Here is a 20,369-nt window from a genome sequence, read left to right as displayed (position 1 = left end):
CTGCTCGTTCTCCTGCTTAAGTGCATGGACAATTGCTGCAATCACCTGAGCATCCTTAGTGTCGTCACTTTTTGACAAGAAATAAACCAGCACACTCAACGAGAGTCGAGACATCTCATCGCTTGTGTCCTTAAGTCTCTCTAGCAGCAGCTTGAGTTTGTTGCGGACATTGAGGCGTTGACTGGATAGTTCCACGGCCTGTAAAATGTGAGGGTCTAGTACTAATTGCACCAGCTCCAGGACGCTGCGAGTCTGCGCCAGACGCGCTCTAGGTGTCCTAACAGGCTTCAGAAGACCGTCAATTAGGTACATGACGTCGTCCAGCTTGGCTGCTAGCTGACCGTCCTCCTGTAGTAGCAATGTGCTCTGTAGTGTTACGATCGTGGAGGAGTTGCAGCACGGAGATTTATGCCGCTAACGCTGTGACGACATTCCCGTTTGGGTGAGCAGCACATGTATCGTCTTGGATAGACGAAGGCAATGCAGCGCACGCGAGATGTTTCCTTTTGGCGAGGAAAGAAGAAGAGAACATGTTTACGGGAATTCATTTTCCCGCACCTTTTACTCATAATTACCCACCTCCAGAGGTGGGTAATTATGAAATGATATGCTATTTGCCGGGAAAACACATGTGATTTGGGGCGAAATGGCATGTGATTATTTTTGGATTTTGATCAAGTCTGACACCCCCTAATGTAGCTGATCGAGAACCTCGGGATTGACTGTGCCACTTATTGTATGCCTACTGTTGAAGTACCAATTCGTAGGTACTGAGCTTTTTACGAGATTGTTTACGTCTCGTGTAATTACGCCGTATCCCGTAGAATATCGACTGGTTAGGATTGATTGTTGGTAGAATACCTGGTAGAATAGCCTCACTTTCCTTTTGGTAAAGCCACTGAAGAGGCCTCTGCAGGGGCCGAAACGCGTCTGGCACGCGACCAACATGGATTGTCATTTCACCTACGTTTCCTCGCTTTAACACCTACGGTTCACAATTTGCAATCTCTGACCATTCAACGAACGGTCGAAATGAAAGCATCTGCTCAAGCAGACCATGAAACTGATTGTCGCAATAATACGTTCAGTACATGGCTGTACTGTCCAATAGAAAGTCCTAGGTTGTTGATCTGATGACTTTTTATTGCGAAAATCAAATGAGTATTTAAAACCAGGTATTTTTCCTGTATTACCGTATTCAGATTTGGTCCTCTATTCTGGCATTGGCACCACTATAGGAATTTCAAAGTTATGTTTATTATTAAGATTTACAATATATCATGAGTGGCTTTGAGCCGCACATATTTCGCTCGTCATTAATACCGTCTCCATCGTCTAAAGGTAGGCAGACATCGCAGAGACGCAGCGTTCAAGTCGTAGACCTCTTGCCATCAGTGTGATGAGCTGTCGAGATACATAGAGAAGTTGCAGCGGGGGTGAAACTTGAAGACGCCGAGGGGAGGTTATGAGTGCATATGTCAATTTAAGCAGCATTTTCGACGGCGATCGGACGACAAAAGTATCGCATCTAGAGCTATCTGATAGCTGCTATTGTTTATTTTTTGTTTACGTTTGAATCAAACATGACGTAAACAAAGAGTAAACAATAGCAGCTGTCAGAAGCGCACTAGATCTAATTCCCGGTGAAGTCTGTTTTGATATTAAGATACGATATTTTCCGGGAGTCCTTGGTCCAGAGGTATCGTACTTCAGTTGAGATCTTTTGGGTTGACGGTCATTACCAAGGAGAACAAGGTAAGGAGCACCACCGTATCAAAAAGAAACTACTCGAGCACGTAAACGTTTCTAAAAGTAAGAAACACAACAATACTACACAAGTTCCCGGAGCAAATCTCGCGGCACAGGTACTGTACTGTCCGCATTTCAAGCTTATGTGACAACAGACCCCAATGCTATAGCATTGGCAGCTGTCCTGACGGCTTGACAACACATACTTACAAGTTATTAGTTATAATTGCTTACTGTATCTGACAGAAACGTTACTACTACTTAAGTAAAGTTACTCAAACTCTCCTCAAAAAAATACTCTACCGTATCCAGTACTTAATATATATGTACGGCAAGACTGCCGATGGCACTCTCGAAGGAGCGATTACTTAGCCCACTTTAAGTGAGATGGTTGCAAAATCACTACCACCATGGCAGATTAAGCAAACGAAAAAAATGGCAGCTTGCCACCGATTGCGAGAGATGCTTGGAAAACCACTGCCAGCATTAAAAGAAGAAAGTTAATCTATATAGTGCATTACATTATATACATGAACTTTCTTCTTTCAAATCTGAATATTGTAATATGAAATATGAACAGAATTCGCATGGATAGTAAATAATTCGCTTTTAAAGAGGAGAGTAACTGAAGTAAACTCGAGCGAGGCGGCACAGCATTTGCGTAGGCGAACCCAGTGACCAGTAATGACTCCTCCAACGAACGACTAGCTGTACTCTCCAGTGCATTTTTTTATGTCGGGGTCTGGGGTGCTACTCATTAAGCTTCTTCTAGAGGGTGGTGGTTTAAAGAAAATTTGAGCATATACTACGTAGTTTTCTAGAAGTCTATGTACTACTCCCCATCGAGTGCACTGCATACAGCTGTTAATGTTTACATTTGAATCAGACAGAGCAAGTATTTGCGCGCACCCCTCAGAGCGACACGCTCGTTCTCTGGTACTGTAAAGCCACGCCATCCAGCAGTCATTTCACGTTTTTCTTTCAGGACCACAAGGCCCTTCCTTCCATTGGACACCCCTCTCTAGACATCCATGCGCAGTCTATTCTACATCGCTCTTGTCTTTGCTGCTTGGGCTCACAGCAGCGCCGCCACAGCGTTCCCTCATCCCAACGAGTCTGGGCTATTGTCGCAGATATCTCCTGACTCTGCGGCCCAGGCCAAGAGATCCCTTCGAGTCGCTGGCCAAGAAGTTGTCCAGAGCACGGGGAACGGGTACGGTGGGGTCTTCAAGTCAGCAGGCACGAGTGTCAACAAAATCATCCCAAGGCCAGATTCTGCGGACATTAAAAAACTCGTCGAAAAGGCCAACTTGGTCCGATTGATCAAAAATGCTGCGAATAAAAGTAACAAGTAAAAGGTGGTTCAGCTCTCAAGTCCTCGCGTCGTATAGAAGCCCGGGAAAGTAGCCTCAGCTGCAAAGAGAGAGTCTGAAGCTACCCTCTGACAGTGCGAAAAAGTCATGACGAGGTCATTCTGGACAACTTTCTAGTAAAGGAATACAATTTAAGCTTGGTCATGAGAAGATTTTGGAAATACCGTACTCCTGATGTGCTTGGCGACGGAACCGTTTACTGACGGTAGCGAGTTACTAATCAGAGCACAGCCTTGTTCGTACCGTCAAACTTTATATTCTTGTAGACAAAGTGCAATTTCTTATTATCAACATTTTTTTTATTGTTATGTCACAACGGCAACAACAGGTCGTAACAGAATAGAGCCCTAGTGAACAACAAATGTTCGGAAAAAGAGTAGCATACACCTTTATTCGGTATAAGGAAGTATCGAAGCCTTAAAAGCTGTCTAGATATTGCTTAATTGGCTTAGAGACTGATCCAACTAAAATGCTCATTAAATTTTTGAATAGAATTTGTTGCAAATTCTACATCATAAAGTTATATTCAATGAAAATCATTTCTGATAATCTGAAGGCTGACCAATACAAATCATGCAAATGCCTATCGGCAAGCCAATAGGGAATACGGTATATTTTCAACTGGCCATTTCTGAAAGGCTCTCCCTACTGTCACCCAGTTTTTCGTTAAAGAATGGACAAAACGGCGGATAATATGGTGGGGTTGCTACCGGTATTGATGCGGTATTTAGAGAAAAGTGTTTCAAATTGCGTGATACACTCAATGCAGATCTCTTGCCTTTAGCGTATACATGTACTGCACCACAGCACCAGCATTGGAAGCACTGGTATTGTTGTCATCTTCTCGTAATAAACTCTCTCCTTACACTCAACATATATTCACGCATTATTGGTGGATGTCTGCGTCTGCCACTACGCGATCAAATACGTTGGAAAAATGCTTGAAACGCATGTACATCAGCTCGTCGGGGTGCATTTTGTTGCCGCGAGTAACAGGAATGCTCTGGTCGGGTGGAGTAGCTCGAGCGATAGACATGTAATGTTCGAACCAGAGAACAACCAATAGTCCGCAGCTATAACCGTCTTCTTGTAGACAGCCTGGGAAATTTTTAACTTCCATCACACTAGCCATAATGGGTCCAAATCGACTCTCGAATATGTCTTCCACCTTGCTTAGAAAATCCTCTCTGTGAAAAGGGTCATATGTCCATACTGTGTGCCGCTCCATGTCAAAGATGATATCACACCAGTGGGGAACGACACGTTAATATAAGTCGATCCGATTCGCTTGCATTTGGCTGAAGATGCGTTCGCTAGTGTCGATAAATCCACTCCTTCTTTCCACGTCTGCCATTTGGAGGTAAATAGGGTAGACAACAGTCACTATCTTAGGTTGACACCACGACAAGAAGTAATCATAAAACTGAAGAGACGATATCTGTTAGCATCACGAAAAAAAACCAGTTAGTAAATGGTGAATATATAACCAAGTATTCATTTTTTGTGATAGTATCACCAAACATCGGTAATCTTAACATTAAAAATTGAACTATAGGTAGATATCATCGGTCTTCATCGGTCTCGCACCTGTTGCGATTAGTTCCATGTGTAGCATCAATGCATAGAGCCTCTGGGAACTTCCTCGCCATCCTCCTCATGTGCGCGGTCTGGAAGGTGATACAGCTTGTGAGACTTGTTGCAGAATCGCGAAAAATTCTTACTGCGTTCCCCGGTCCCTCTCCAAAGTCCTGCAACAACTGGGACACTCGAACGTTGTCATCTGATGAAGTGTACGTCTCGCGACGCATCTCAGCGATCATGTTCTCCACATCCTTCTGTTGAAGCAGCTTGCCAGATACTTCTTTCAGGTAGCACAAGATTATTTTGCGTTTCGAACCACCTACAAAAGATTTTAAGAGGTAGAACATACCTCAGTACACATAATATCAGTAAAGCATGTTTCTTTTACCTTGCCACATTGTCTTGGTAACACGCTTGTTCCCTGGTGATTCGATTTTGCGTGTCTCCGCATGACAGGTGTACTCTTCGGGGCCCACGCTGTGATTATGAGTCGACTGGTGCTTCGAGATTCGAACAGTGTAGACTCCTTTGTCTCGGTTCAGCACGGCATTCAATCGCGCCTTGCAACCAATTCCCGATCAACGGAGACTGCAGCGGTACAGTATTCAGAAGTGCATCTCGCTCCGCAGTACTACAAGCAGCTATTCCTGTGCATTGTAGATATGGCTATAGTAAAAGGTTACATTGTTCACTGCATCACTCTCAAGAAAAGAGGAGTATCTCCGCCCACCCATGCTGATCATCTACGCAGCATGCACAACCAGTTGCTATCCCTTCAACCGATCAATTTCGAAAGACACATGAACACGGAAGACCTGGTCAGTGTACCTATTCCAAGGCGAGCGCACGTCCTGGTCAACACGGACGAGTTCTATTCATCCGGAAAACAGCACAAGCGACCCCAATATCTATGCAAGGTGCGCTCTGCGTTTGCTGACAAGAACGCAAAGTCGTATGAGTCCAGCTACTTTTGTCAGGAATGCAGTGCTGCGTTTGGCGGTCGAGTACCGCTGTGCGACAGTATTCGACGCAAGGAGGAGGGGAACACACACACACACCTGCTAAGAGATCTGACACGAGGCCTGGAACGACGGCAAAGCGATTCCTCCTGGACTGAAAAAGAAGGTCAGATCCCGCAAACGAAAAGAGAGAGAAGAAGACTGAGTTTAGTTTAGGTTAGCAATAGTATCACGATGAACGAGTTTTTAGTCAATTGCAGGTTTTTGGCCATGTTTTACTCAGAAATGCACCAATAGAAGATCGCAAATTCTGTAGCTAATGAATACACTGTGGGCGCTATGTCCACGTTCGCTGCTGCTTTATTCAGAACTTGACCGTTTTTTAGCCACCAAGCGCGATAGGGCTTTAAAGTATTTTGAAACCAAGATATTGGCTTCTTCTGTAGAATACAGAATAAAAGCTCGGGCAAAAAGATTTAATTAAGTGTCTTTTCTAGGGTTGACGACTGCGATCCTTCTGCGGAGTAATGATCGTGACTTTTATGGAACCACGAGGGTCGCTGTTCGGTGGGTCCACGCTTGGATTCGATGGATACACTTGGTGACCACTAGCCGAGCACCGCCGCTACACGGTGGTAATTCATGATTGGGCGCTATTGCTAAGGTCTTAATCGCCTTTGCTTCGCTTCGGCGGGATTACACCCTTATTTAATCATTTTTATATTGATTACCGTAAAAATAATTGTTTTCTCTAACCCATTTATTGGTTACTTTAATATATTTCCTAAAACTATTTTTTGGTTACTTTAAATATTTCATTTAAGAATACAAACTATTTATCACTTTATAACAATCTCGATAAAGTCTAATCTCCAAGTTGGTCAGTACAATCCATAGGTACAATGTACTTTGTACTATTATGGCCTCGTGCGTATACCTATACTAACACGTTAAAGTTTTATACCATTCATTGTATTATATAATTTATTTACGAATATTTAGTCTCGTTCTCTAACACTATTAACCCTTTCGCGAGCGGGTACTTTTGACCTGGCTTGATAGTAGTATAGAAGGTCAAGTCATAAGGCCATCAAAGGGGGCATTTTGCCCCCTATCATAAACTACGGTACTACAGCAAATCTTCTGCAAATCCTTGTAGTTCAAGTAGAAAGGGCGAATCCGCCTTGTCGAACACACAAAAATAACGAAAAGGGGAATTTTGCCCCCATTCGTGGGTGACACGAGCGGTACTCAAGGATACGCCCTCCAAAGGGGGAAAAATGCCCCCATTGACCACGAAAGGGTTAACAAACGTCTTATTCTTTAAATATTCATTTTTTTGGATTTGGAACTGTGTAGTCTGAAGTGTTTCCTCAGTTCGTAGTATTGTTCAAACACCACTCAACCAAAATGAAATGATACTGGGTTTTGTTTGCGTTGTTTCATGCCGCCTACTCTTGATGTAGAACTACCCCCAAATAGCTGTGTTGACAGCAGATCACACGCACAGGTTACAGCAAAGTGACTTTGGGCTCAACTACCGATATAGTTAAGTCTTTCTCTATCTCAAGTATTCTGCTTTCGATTAATCGTCCACGTTTACAGCGAGTTTGAGTTCGTTTACCATTTATGGATTAATAAAATATCCAAGCATAATCATCTAAAACTCGTCGCATCTATTTTGGGTCGTTATCACAGCTATATGTAAACAAAACCTGTATTCTAACAATTTTATAATGTCACTATAGTATTCATGTATTTAATATTGTTGCGAAATAAGCCAGGAGTTCGAGTCCATACGAATAATGATCAGTCTTCAAGAGAATAATAGTGTTTTTTTGGTGGGTTAATATTTAGTTTTTTTCTGTGACTAATGCTAAAAGCCTCTTTAGAGAATAATGATCAAGTTGCTTCTCCATTATGGTAATAGTACCGGTTATTATATCTGTTATTGTATCTGGGACTATATCTCAGTACCAAATTCTGGTACTGTACCATTTGCTGGTACACCTTCTCGGTTGAAGCTACTCGCGTGTATGGTCAATGGCACTAGTGTCGCCACTTTAAGATTTCCTTCGAGAATCCGGAACGAGGCACATCATTAACAACAACACCAAGTAAGACACAGGTAAAGAGGATCAATTTGCCGGAGACGTCACCAAATCGATCTGTCACCGAGATTGCTTCAGCTGACGCCGCTATTGTCCTCAAGTCCTGGTTTTCTGGAGTTGACCAGCGACAACCCCGGATCTTACCTGCAATAAGCTGGGGCATCCCATGGACTCCTCAATGTGAGAGCTCAAGCGACAAAGCCAGACCGCTTGAGCCTCCCGTGCCTCGGTAGTACGCGGAATACTTCGAGTCCGCTACCTATGACTCGGATGCATTGGCCACAATTGGGCCCCCATTGCTCACTCTCTGACGGTGATTCTTACCGGAGTCGCAGAACAGCTCGCCCCGGTTCCAGTGGTCGGTGCCTTCCCGGGAACTACTAGAGCCACTAGACAAAAATGCTAACCCCACTAGAGAGTACCAAAAACATGGCACACGAGTTGATAGCAGTAGATATAGATTACGCTTTCTCGTACTTCAACTCTTAGTCAAGCATCTCGCTCCAATTCGCCGAGGATCCTTGGATGCTGTCATAATAAAAGCTCACGAACTACCTGCTGTAAAGGATTTCATCGCTGAGTTTGGAAAGTAGACGTTACGTGCAGGTGGCTATATATCATACCATTCACTAGGCTATGGGGGTACAGGCAGAGGTGACAGCATCGTTCAAGCTCGCATACTGTCCATTGATCCTGATGATGATAGATACGCGTTAGCGCTCGACACACGAGAGTTACTGATTACAACATGGAAAATTAGATCCGACAAAGACCCCCAAGGGCAACAACAGCTACGCAACATTCGCACTTACCAACTCGCGAACAGTTCAATTTTCGCTCAAACCCGTCGTGAGCAGTTCGCAAAAGGAATTCGCGACCTCCCAGAAAAAAATAATGCCAGAATTAAACAGCAAGAGACACACAAAAAGTTTGAAAGACTTGAGTAACTACAACATGAGCAACGGTGGTATATCCTCTGATTCGGGCTCCAACTCTGATACTGATATTGCTAGTGCCCAAGAAACGCCCTATCCTCAATCTGTTTGTTCGACTGCAGCAGCAGTGAATGGACGGCCTGTTGCTCTAGTGTCTTCTTCCGTTCATACACAATCCAATAAGTATTTTGTTTCAAGTTCCCCCCACACAAGCGTTTTCGTCTCCAGAGCGTGCTAAATAGTTGCTAAAAATAGGGTGAGCAACTTTGCAAGAGGTTATGGCTATGCTCTTGTGATTGAGCGATCGGTCCCAGATAGAAACAAAGTTAAATATCGAGTCATATTTGCTTGTGACAGATATGGAGTGTTTAAACCCACCATCAAAGCAAGAAAAGCTGCAAAGCGTCGACAAAATTCGGCGTCCCCAAAATGTGGTTGTGAAATAAAAATTAATTTGTATCTTAACCGCGACACGAATGCATGATATCTTCACTATGACGAGTCCTTTCGATGGCACCGAAACTTTAATGGAAGTGAATTATGGCACAACCACAGGCCCTCAATGGGCCCTTCTTCGCATCCCGAACACCGCAAAGCAGAGAATACAACAGTAATTAGAGAATCGATTGTACAAGACGCTCAACTGGGTATTAAGCCATCCCGAACGATGACCCGCATTTTGGAAGGAAATCCAAGTTTGGCTATCGTAATGAAAGACATCTCCAATATTAGACATGCAAAAAGACATTCGTCTGCTGATAAAGACAGATCAAGAGTTGAATACCTTTTGAATAGGCTACTGGGAGACGATCACTACTCGACTCACAAAGATGATTCTCTTTAACAACTTACGCATCTGTTTTTTTTTTTTTGCTCTCCAGAAAGCTGGCACTATTTTTAAGGAAAAAGTTGATGTCGTACTTATGGACTGCACCTTTAAGACATATGCGGTCGATATGCCACTTTTGAACATGATTGGTGTGACGGGTATGAACACTACGAATCATTTAGCGCAGAGTTTCATCCGTATTGAGACTGGTGGCAACTACACGTGGGCGCTCACTGAATTGAAGACGGTATGGACCTTGAGAAGATTTCGTATCCTCAGGTGATTATGACAGACTGTGATATCGCTTTGATGAATGCGTTGGAAACTATTTTTTCCGGAGTTCCTGTTATATTGTGGGTTTAGCATATACTCATGGATGCTCGAAAACATGCTCGCGAAACTCAAAGAGATGACACTCGTACAGCAAGTACTCAAACTCAGCAATTTTGTGAGTTTGGAAATACCCGAGCCGACACTACACAACACAGGACTTCTAATACCAAAAATGAGGCCGATCGCCTCAAGCCAATTGGCATCAATGCCGTTCGATTCGAAAATCAAGTAGGTGCAGTCTACAACACGTCATCTTAAAAAAAACAATCTAAAAAAACGGAGGAAGGACAAAGTTGAAGATTCAGTTAAGATCGACGAATATTGTGAAACCTTTCGCATACTTACGAAAGCATCAACAGCAAATGAATACGAAATATTTCATCAGCAACAGCATCGGCAATGACCAAGAGAGGCACAGTATGTAGACAGGGTGTGGCTAGACATGTGAAAAATGCGTTTCGTGTGTTGCTGGATTGATCGTCATGTTCACTTTGATATATAAGCAACATCACGCGTTTAGGGTTACCACTCAGCCCAAAAAGATTGGCTATTATCCAGAGGTGATTTCCTAAAAAAATATATATCACGCAATAAACTTGTGTTGGCGAAATTCCATTAAAGATCATCGAGATGCTGTATCGGATGAAAGTGTCAGGATTCCTAAAACTTTATGTGGAATTATGTTCGCTGACGTCGTTAAAACGTTACATCGCTATCCTTTACTCAGATGCTGGAGTATTCTTACTTGGCCCGTCACGAACGTATGCAGCAAAAGTTTTTACCCATGCGACAGGGTTGCCGTGCCCACACCGCCTTCAAGAGCTTCAACAGGAGGGAAGTCTCTACAAAAATCCGACTTTCACGCTCATTGGATGATTTATAGATTTACAGAGCCTGAGCCACCTCGTGCAATGGTATTTGAGCCTGACATCGAAACACGACGCGCGAACAACAAACAATATATGAAATCACACATGAAAGGACTTGGAATATCTGGAACACCAAGACTTTTGTCATCCTTCGAACGATCGGAGGCAACAGCGTCCAGAATTCCACTAGACCACAACAGCTCACTTACAGCTCCTGTATTCCTAGGTCCAAGGCCTAGTGAAGTTCTCGGACATTTACATAATCTTGGCGTTGATACTGAAGAAGAGATAGATAATCGATACAGCTTTTAAGTGGGTTACGTGGAGATGACAGTCGATGTCAGCTGTAGAGGCTAGAGATAAGGTATGCGCATTTAAAATTTTAATAGTTTATGGTAATCTATTTATATTTACTGTTACCAACTCATGTGCCATGTTTTTGGTACTGTCTAGTGGGGTTAGCATTTTTGTCTAGTAGCTCTAGTAGTTCCCTGACTTCCCGTCCATCACCAAACGGGATGAGCTCGAATGGCCAGCAGATGTCCCATTTTTGAGGACGCATTCAACCCCACCCCAGCCGGCTAAAATTTCGTGTGGATAGTGTTGGTGTTTGCATGGGCCCTGGGTGTGAATGTGATGGCAGGGACAACGCGATGACCTGGGTTAATGTTCACAATAGTCAGTTGTGCACCCGAGTACAACTGCTCTTTTTGGGGCGGGTGCGGCAATGCATTTCAAGAAAGCAGAGCGTTGGTGATAAGTTGCAATGCTCGCACAGACGAGCTAGGTTTAACGGCCACGGCGCTAATTTCGGCTGGCGACGTGATTGGCGAATAGATGGGTCAGCTGCAGCTGTTCTGTCCGCTGGATAATCATGGTCGGTTTAACCAGTCTTACAGAATGCAGTTGAGGACTCGAACGACAACATATAAATACGTGGGGATTGGCGCGATGCACGTAATGGAAAGCTTCGTTTCATCAATTACTCGCTCAACCCCTGTTGCCGTTTCATAACGTTCAAACTGGTGGCCATCTCATCATGGTGGCGATGACACTACAGGATGTTTTCCCGGGGGAAGATGTTACTATTTCTTACGGGACCAAACAGTGGTTCCATTGTCGCTGTGGCTGGAGCGGATGCCAGCACCGAGATCTGCAACATTTCGTCAAGCTATTCAACCCACAGACCGCCTGAACAACTCAAGAGAGAACGAGCACTGGCAGTGAGTTCACCGCGACGTTTCATTGAAACTTGGGTACAAATTGTGTATAGCGATCTTCCTTAAAAATACACACACACACACACCTATATATAGTGTCGTAAAACTTTTGGTTTATAATGACTCTCCTCGTTGAGAACAGAACAATGTACGTGAACCATCATTCGCATGCATTAAGATGATTAAACAAGTTACTTTTACTCCATTTTCACAATCCTCCCAGCCCAAAGCGAAGCATCCTAGTTAAACCAAGCGACTTGAGTTAACAAAAAAAAACAGAAGTAGCGGTGGTAGAGTTGACCGTGGGATGCTGTGATCCGCGCTGACACGGTGGCATCTCAGCAACTCCCTTGCCAACCTTGGCGCTGAGGTGGGTCTTCCGGGAAGGGTACGGTCGACGAGGCTGCCCAATCCCAGCGGGGTTGTCCCGTAGGACCCATATGCCCTCGATGGCGGTCCGACTAATCTGAAATAGCTTCTTAATGCGCTGTATCGTGTTGTAGCGGAGGCGTCTTTCCTTGCTTAGAGTAGTAAGGTATACTCCCATCACGATGCGTGCCTTGGGTGGTATGTCATTGGCTCCGAACGTTCGCTCCATTGAGATTAAAGTTGTAATGTAACCTTTCGGTATGAACAGTCCTCAACGGATTCATTCCACGCTACTGCAACTCGATCGATGTTATCTCGCTCAACATTTAGCCGTAGCTGAACGTTGAGCATATTTTGGAGTCGGCTTGTCCATATCTGATAGTTAAGGGATATAGGTATTGGTCACGAACTCTCGCAGGATTGCTAGCCACACATTTTCTCTTTGTGGGCGTGTCGAAGTCAATGGACTCAAGAGGACTTAACATCAGCAGTGCAATCGCCGGGGACATTTCGTGAGTTCAAGAAGAAGAGTGACTACCCTGTCTTTTCTAAGGATTCGTTTGTACAATTGGTAACGTCCACGAGTTAAAACAGTATAAAACTTGCCCAGGAGGCAGCCAAAACGCAGATCATCAGATATCCAAGAGGGAATACCAAGAGAACAACAAGCAAATAGAATGTTTTATGGATTCGGTTTATCACTACATTTTTGTGTCAATTTGGCCTCGAAGACTGCTGGGAACCTATTAAGACGATGAGTGAAGATGTTCCTCAGCTTGTCTTAAAATACGCTACGAGCTCAAAAGATGACCTTTTCTTACGCACCGTGATGAGTGCTATTGATAACAAAAAGCACCAGCGCTCTAAGTGTAACATAACCAAAGCAATGGCTATACCCTTCGAAAAACGATGATCGAGTTGGTGAGGTGATTGCATTTATCAGCGAATGACAACGTTCTGGTTTACGATACCAATGGAGCATTTGGATATGGTATTAGTGGATATGATTAGCAAGTTTCAGCGCGATCGAATGCCTAATGATAATATAATTCAACATTATACCTTTTCGACTCTATGATTGGTTGAAATACGGATCTACGTGGTCTGATTGGGTCGAAGCTGATTGTTACAAATCTTATGGAGAGCTACCTGAAACACTTCAACGCGTTGAAGTTAATGGACTGGCTATGCCCAAATGCGACAAGATAAATTCGACTAGTCAACGATCATGAAGTTAGAGGAGGCAGCAAATACGTCGTTGGAAAGCTTGGGGGGACAGTGTGATGGTATCAAGCTCACATCTTACGACAGCTCCTCCAACCCGCAGCCAACGTAGTTGGCAGGCTCACTGTTCGGCTTTAGTTAAGCAGATCTGCAACAAGGCTCATTGTTCATCCTGCAGTTACTGCCGCAGAAGACAAGCAAGGACACAGATGTTGTTACTGGTTGCAGTTGGGTGCAGTCAGTAGAAGTTACAAAGGCGACATCCCCTGGACTGCCGAGGTAGAATAGATAGCTCACTTTACAATCTGCATCAAAGCAACCAACACTGATCAATACACGTTGGTTTTCGGGAGTTTCAGCTCCCAAATCGCGAGCACGTCACATAATCTGAGTTAATATGGATTCATTGGCTTTCGCATTCATATACTCCTTGAACAGATATAGCCAGAACAACAACCTTTGTAGAACCTGGATAACGAAGGGATATGGTTCATGGCGATGATCTCGGAAGGACACGTTGCTTAGACATTCCCTTTCGTTTCGCCCGAGAGCATGGGTCGCCCTTTGGCCGTCTCAATCCACGCATTCACCGTCATACCGCTGCATGCAATTGTACAGCCAACTCCAGGAGAACCGATCTCTCCTTCTCTGATATGTGCGGCCGTGTGACTAGTGTCTACCCTCGAAACCGGAATGATATTGAGGTAGGATATACTGACGCAAAGCTTCTGGTAGTATCAATCAGATCAATCCATCGCGCTCTTCGTCAGTACGCTTCGTCGATGGACAGTAGAAGAGCAGATTATTCAGATTAGCCTCGTAATCAGCAGCTACAAAACTATAGGATTTGGTATCGAGATCCATTCCTCCTCGTCATGTGCCCTCCGGATCCGATCATTTCGAAGTCCTCTCTCAAATTCTTCTTGTCAATTCTGGGATATAGATGTCGGCCTTGCTTTAGCTCGAGTGGTTACGGCAGAGATCTGCGCTGTTGGATTGCCAGGTCGAGCCATTGAGACCTTGACAGTAGGAAACCTCTTCTACGTCAATCCCACTTTGGTTTGTAGCACCAGACTCGCTACGCTGTCTGCACTGGAGTTCCGGTCCTGCTTGACATGTACCAAATCGTTATCGGATCGCTTTTGTACTCGATTCAATACCTTCATCCTTAGCAACGTCAATCCAGGTACCTCGCAGTTGAGCTCACCTCGTACATGCCTGATCGCTATGTTCGAATCTCCAGAGATCACCAATTGTTTCTGATTAATCTCACTTAGCGGATTTGGCCAACCAGAGCTCATGTCACTCTGCCTCATAGACCATGAGGCCTTCGGCATAGGCGGCTCTATCTTTCACCACTGCCCACTGAGGTAGCCTCCACAGGGTCGTACTGTAAGCATGCTTTAAATGAGCAGATTAATCGAAACTTACCACGTACAGAACTTCATCCCGTCTTACCATCGGGATTCGAGTCTGTGTAGGACACTTGCGATCCTTTCTTGGTGCGATCCTTTTTAGAAATTTGTTCACCTGGGATCTAAGTGTAATACTTGCAGCAAGAACTCCCAGGATCTCAACTTCTCCTTTCGAATACTTCGCAGTCTCCAACGTCCACGGCGAGAGCAGGAATGTCCACTATCCCATACTTCCTTGTAGGTCGGACGATTTGATTGCAAGGCCAACGTGGAGTGCCGAGTCACGATCCGAATGGGTCACCCCACGAACAGATTATAATGGAGATCTGAGTCTGTAGAAGAGTTAGTATCGCTTTCTCTACTGTTATAAATAATAGCTACAGCCTGTAGATTTGTATCGAAGTGACAAAGCATCGGAGTAGCCTCAACCATGGCCTTCCATCTCGTTAATGCTGGATGAGCTCTGTAGTAACATGCTGCCAGCAGTGATCAGGAATAGGAAGCGACTGGAGCAAGCCTTTGCGACGACGAGATCCAGATTTATGACGAACACACGCTTCACAAGTCGCAAAGTATTGCGCGATATGCTCTCGCATCCCAGGCCACCAGAAGTATTGCCGCATCGCTACCATGGTGCGTTCAACTCCAGGATGGGCAACCACAGCAGCATCATGAAAGTCATGCATCACCCGAAGCAAAATCGAATACACTTGAGGAATCCGCAATACTCGTACAGCATCTTGACCTTTCACCACCAGTACACCATCAAGAAGATCATACTTGACACAAACTCGTTCCTCCTGACGCTGCAGCCCTTGTCGAATGTTCACCCAATCCTTGTTCTTCTTTTGCTCAACGGAACCTGCGGTTAGCTCAAGAGCGTCAAGCCCGTTACTACAATCGTGGACGACAACAAGTGCGGTTTAAGCAAGGTGATTTGGTGTACGTGGATTCACGAGTTCTTAATAGTGAACTGGGACAGCCCGACTACGACCCAGGGCGTGATCCAGCTTGCAACAAGCTTCTGCCCAAGTGGTACGGACCGTTTCCAGTGGAACAGTGTTTTGGAGAAAATGCGTATCGGGTGTCACTTCCCCATCGTTATCTAGCCCGTGGACGACATGCTACTTTCAACGTTGACCAACTGAAGCTATCCCTCGACGTTTCGGAAATTTTCCGTCGCCGCCAGATTACAAAGAGTGCACCTCGAATGTATGGTGAAGCCGGTGAAGAGTGTACGTGATTCAAGAGCTCTTGGATCAGCGTCGCTGAGGTCGTCGGAAGCAGTACCTGTGCTCATGGGTTGATTTGCCGGAGACTGAGAATTCGTGGGAATTTGAGAACGATATCAAGCATGTCAGTTACTGGGATACGCTGTTCAGAGGTCTTAAGGCAAAGATACAACAACGTACTTCGTCAACGCGCGGGCGCAGATAAACCCGGGGAGGATGTAATGTTCTCATCAGTTGCTGAGAGAGTCTGAGGACTCGAAGGCTCTACCAACCTTTGAGTTCATTTGTTGCCATCAACGGTGAATGCTAAGGTGTATTCTGATTCGTGACCCTCAACCAGCTGCCAACAACCTGAAGTGTAGCTCTGGTGAAGGTCTCCTTTGTATTTGTCTTTAGTTTTTGGTTTTGATCATTCTGTATTTTGCTTAATACAACAAAAGAAACTCCGAACTCCGAGGTCCAACATAGGAATCGCAAACGCCGCCTCATACTCCCGCCGTGCTCGTTCCCGTCGAGAGCTGTGCAGTGCCATCATAAAGTTGCTCTCGAACCAGCGAGCGTTTGCTGTTGCTAAGTAGGGATCGCCTTCGCTGGCGCGTATGGTGGTCGAGTTTCAGATTCGCCGTTCTGGTTGTCGTCAAACTGCTTTATTCAAGTCAGAGTTTCTCTCGCACGCTCTTCAGCCCATCGAGAGGCATCATTAGGCATGGTAGTAGCGCAGGTTTGTTGGCCTAACGGATCATATCTTGGCAGTGGTAAAGCTGTTGTAACCACGGACACGACTGTGCTGTACGTGCATCGCCGCGTGCCGAAGTAGAGACTCGGAGTAAGACTCAAACCCTGTTTTACAGTCACGATCTGCACCTGACGAAGCTCTTCTCGAGCTTGTAACCACGCCTGCTTCTGCCTAGGAAGGGATATACCCACCATTCCGGCAGTTTGCGCCGAACGTGACGATCAACTGGACTGATCGCCGACGTAACGTCCTGTCGCTCCCGTGTAGCATTGTAAATGTCATCCATAGATGAAGCTGCAGTGCCTGTGGATATCCTGAAACAAGAGCTGCCTTTGTCGGAGCGTGCTACTCTGAAAGTACAGTGCTGCACATTGGATACGCGTCATCTTGACGTACTACGGTATCTACGTCATCAGTCTAGAGCAACTCGTAGTTCAGCTTCAAGGAGGTCAGGCGTTGAACAGGAAGCTCGAGGGCTGCACACAGGAAGCGGTCGCTCAACGGCTTATGCATAAATCTCAATTCTACTCACTTCTCATTTCTCCGGGTTCGACTCACATACCAAGTTCCAAAAGGTTATGAGTGCAAACGCCAACACCACGACCGCCTTCACGACCAAGCTCCGCAAGTTCGACGGAACGGGATACTGCGTCTGGGCGCGGCAGCCCCAGCTGTATTTGGAAGTGAAGGATGTGTGACGTGCTGTGTTGAAGCCGGCACCAACATCGTTGCAACTCGAGAATGAGGAGACCGGCCAAGCAGATCGTCCGTTACAGCAAAGGGAGCGATCGCTACATCAGCTGCAATTGCAGCAGAAAATCGCCATGACCATCATTCTGTCGGCACTGACTGAGTATCAAGCCGCGTTGGTTGCGGACTTACCGCATCCGCAGGCCATGCTGAAAGCGCTGCAGAAGACGTATCGCCATGTGTGCGACACGACAGTCGGATCACTTAAGGGAGAGTATCTGTCTATCAACATCGATGTCGGTGGTGACATGCTGGAGCACATCAAGCAACCCCGCTTGATGTTGGCAGAATCGGAGTGCTATAAGGTATCCCTCAGTGATTATGAGAAGAAGAGTAACTTTCTACAAAGCCTTGGGCCCGACTGGAATGGCTACGTATGCTCGCTGGAGACATGCACTACGATCGATGAGCTTCTGATTAAAGCGGCCGCCGAGGCAAGGCCCCGTGCGACCCAAACACAACGTGGAAAGCGGAGTGGTGTACCAGCAGTGCGTGGCGGTAGTGCCTTTACGGCGCCCACGCACGGGAAGACAGGTGTGAAGAAGGGTGATTCAACTGTGGGAAGCGTGATCACTTCAAGAACGAATGCAAGTCGAAGAAGCGACTCATCAGTACATCTGGCGGTGGGAACAACAGCCAAGGTAACAGCGGTGGCGCAGAGAACGGTTTTGGCTTTCATGTGAGTTCTATCTCGGACTCAGCGGGAGCCGATAGGATAATCGACTCTGGCTCATCGAGTCACATGACGGGCGCGCATGTACTACTGTCTGGGCTGAGCAAGATGGACACAAACGTTGTCGTTACTACGGCTAATGGGATGAAGCTAAACGCGACGCATCGGGGGAAAGCGCGCTTGCTACTGGCTACTGGCGGAATGTGCACTTTGGATCACGTCCTCTTTGTGCCTGGGCCGCAACGCAGTATCGTCAGTCTTAGCAAGGTCGGAACTGCAGCGCTTACGGCCACGTTTGATCATAAGCGATGCGTGATTACTAGCGGCAAGTCCAAGCTGGTAGCAACTCGACGAAGCAGTGGTCTGTATGTTGTGGAGGTGCCCAGTACTATACGTAATGCTGAAGTGGGATACGTGTCTAGCGAGCGACTGAACGCCTTATCCCTCTGGCGCACCATGCTCGGACATTTAAACGTTCGAGACTTGACGAAAGTGCTGAAACATGGTGGTGTGACAGCGCGCGACAAGCAACTGCGTCCCTTTGAGGCTTGCGCAGCTGGGAAATTAGCCAATCTACCTTTCTTATCGAAGAAACCACGAAAACTTAAGCGCAGACAAGTCCTGATCGCAATCGACTATGTGGGGCCAATGAAAACGACATCGGCTTGGTAAGTATGATGATCGAGCCCTACCATTTAGCTGCGGGTTTTCCAGTGAAAGACAAAAGCTCAGCTACCCAGCAACATTCCGTGAATGCATTGCAAACTTGAAGGTAGCGGTCCCGAAGGCAAAAGTGTATGTACTGAAGAGCAACAACACTGCTGAGTACGTTGGTGGGGAAATAGCCGAGTTCTGCAACGAGAACCGGATTGCACAAGAGTTCAGCATACCATACGCGCCGCAGCAGAACGGCAAAGTTGAGCGGAGCAACCGTGTTGTCATCGAAATGGCGCGATCCATGCTTCAGGCAGCTGGGATGGACAAGCGATTCCGGAGCGACGCGGTTTTGGCCGCAGCGTGCATTTGAAATCGCTACCCGACTAAAGCACTAGCTAGGGCGACACCTATCGAAGCACTGACGGGGCGTATGCTAGTGCTGAGCAAGCTGCGAGTCTTTTGGCTGTGATTCTGAAGTGCTGCTCCCCAAATTGCAGCGGCAGAAGCTGGATGCCAAAACGGCGAAAGGAGTCTTTATCGGTTACGAGAATAACGGTGGGTATCGCTTCTCGGTACTGAGCGGACGAGGCGGTCTCGGACAGGTCGTCATATCACTTACGGCAGTCTTCTTCGAGTCTCAAGTCCCTAAAAATAAGTTGGTGACACTAGAGGGAGAGCTGCCAGCAGCGACACAGCCTGATCCAACCAGTGAAAATGTGCTGGTTGGGCTGGATACAGTACAAGAAGACGTGGAAATGGAACCTTCCAAACATGATACATCGGCTGCCGGAGAAGAACAGAGGCAGCACATCGTTGACCCCCGCATGGAGAAGCAAGTTGTTTGCCGCAGCAATCGTATCAAGAAGAAAAGTGTTCGCAGGCACGAATTTGAGGAGTCGCACAACGCGGAGGAAATGACATTGGTGAGTGAACCCCAAGACCCACTCACGCTGCAAGAAGCCATGTCTCGTCCGGATGCGAACCGTGGTGCCAAGCTATCAACGCAGAGCTGGACAGTTTGAGACACAATTGCACCTACGAAGAAATGTTTCCTCCAGCGACCGTACGTCCTGTGCAAGCCAAGTGGGTATTTCGTCGTAAGACCCTCGCAAACGGATCCTTGGACAAGTACAAAGCCCGGTAGTAGCCAAAGGATTCACGCAGCAGTATGGAGTGGACTATACAGAGACCTTCAGCCCCGTCGTTCGTCATGACTCAATCCGAGCCATTCTGGCTTTGACTGTTCAACTCGGCTGGGATCATCTTCAACTTGATGTGCAGACGGCATTCTTGAACAGCAGCCTGTCAAAAGAGATCTTTGTGTGGTGAAGTGACAATTGGCTTCTGCGAACAA

General features: G+C 46.0%; 7 protein-coding genes across 7 annotated transcripts; 3 read left to right on the top strand and 4 right to left on the bottom strand.

Annotated features, from left to right (window-relative positions):
- Positions 1-2,780: 2,780 nt before the first annotated feature.
- On the top strand, positions 2,781-3,225 carry PPTG_12798 (hypothetical protein; the record flags this gene model as incomplete). Its single annotated transcript, XM_008909489.1, has 1 exon — positions 2,781-3,225. The coding sequence occupies one exon, from the start codon at positions 2,781-2,783 to the stop codon at positions 3,102-3,104; it is 324 nt and encodes a 107-aa protein (XP_008907737.1). The 3' UTR covers positions 3,105-3,225.
- Positions 3,226-4,008: 783 nt separating this feature from the next.
- Positions 4,009-4,350, bottom strand: PPTG_12797 (hypothetical protein; the record flags this gene model as incomplete). Its single annotated transcript, XM_008909488.1, has 1 exon — positions 4,009-4,350. The coding sequence occupies one exon, from the start codon at positions 4,348-4,350 to the stop codon at positions 4,009-4,011; it is 342 nt and encodes a 113-aa protein (XP_008907736.1).
- Positions 4,351-4,684: 334 nt separating this feature from the next.
- Positions 4,685-5,101, bottom strand: PPTG_12796 (hypothetical protein; the record flags this gene model as incomplete). Its single annotated transcript, XM_008909487.1, has 2 exons — positions 4,685-5,022; positions 5,092-5,101. 2 exons carry the CDS (start codon positions 5,099-5,101, stop codon positions 4,685-4,687), a joined length of 348 nt encoding a protein of 115 aa, XP_008907735.1.
- A 51-nt stretch (positions 5,102-5,152) lies between these two features.
- On the top strand, positions 5,153-5,878 carry PPTG_12795 (hypothetical protein; the record flags this gene model as incomplete). The annotated part of the gene is made up of 1 exon (XM_008909486.1): positions 5,153-5,878. The coding sequence occupies one exon, from the start codon at positions 5,153-5,155 to the stop codon at positions 5,876-5,878; it is 726 nt and encodes a 241-aa protein (XP_008907734.1).
- A 3,753-nt stretch (positions 5,879-9,631) lies between these two features.
- On the top strand, positions 9,632-9,820 carry PPTG_23265 (hypothetical protein; the record flags this gene model as incomplete). Its single annotated transcript, XM_008909485.1, has 1 exon — positions 9,632-9,820. The coding sequence occupies one exon, from the start codon at positions 9,632-9,634 to the stop codon at positions 9,818-9,820; it is 189 nt and encodes a 62-aa protein (XP_008907733.1).
- A 2,336-nt stretch (positions 9,821-12,156) lies between these two features.
- On the bottom strand, positions 12,157-12,557 carry PPTG_23264 (hypothetical protein; the record flags this gene model as incomplete). The annotated part of the gene is made up of 2 exons (XM_008909484.1): positions 12,157-12,198; positions 12,318-12,557. 2 exons carry the CDS (start codon positions 12,555-12,557, stop codon positions 12,157-12,159), a joined length of 282 nt encoding a protein of 93 aa, XP_008907732.1.
- Positions 12,558-15,413: 2,856 nt separating this feature from the next.
- PPTG_12794 (hypothetical protein) lies at positions 15,414-17,129 on the bottom strand (the record flags this gene model as incomplete). The annotated part of the gene is made up of 2 exons (XM_008909483.1): positions 15,414-15,829; positions 16,874-17,129. 2 exons carry the CDS (start codon positions 17,127-17,129, stop codon positions 15,414-15,416), a joined length of 672 nt encoding a protein of 223 aa, XP_008907731.1.
- Positions 17,130-20,369: the final 3,240 nt, after the last annotated feature.

The sequence above is a fragment of the Phytophthora parasitica genome (genome assembly GCF_000247585.1).
Source record: "Phytophthora parasitica INRA-310 unplaced genomic scaffold supercont2.34, whole genome shotgun sequence".
Taxonomy (NCBI): Eukaryota; Oomycota; class Peronosporomycetes; order Peronosporales; family Peronosporaceae; genus Phytophthora; species Phytophthora nicotianae.
Note: the sequence above shows the minus strand (reverse complement) of the source record. Positions and strands in the feature narration are given on the sequence as shown.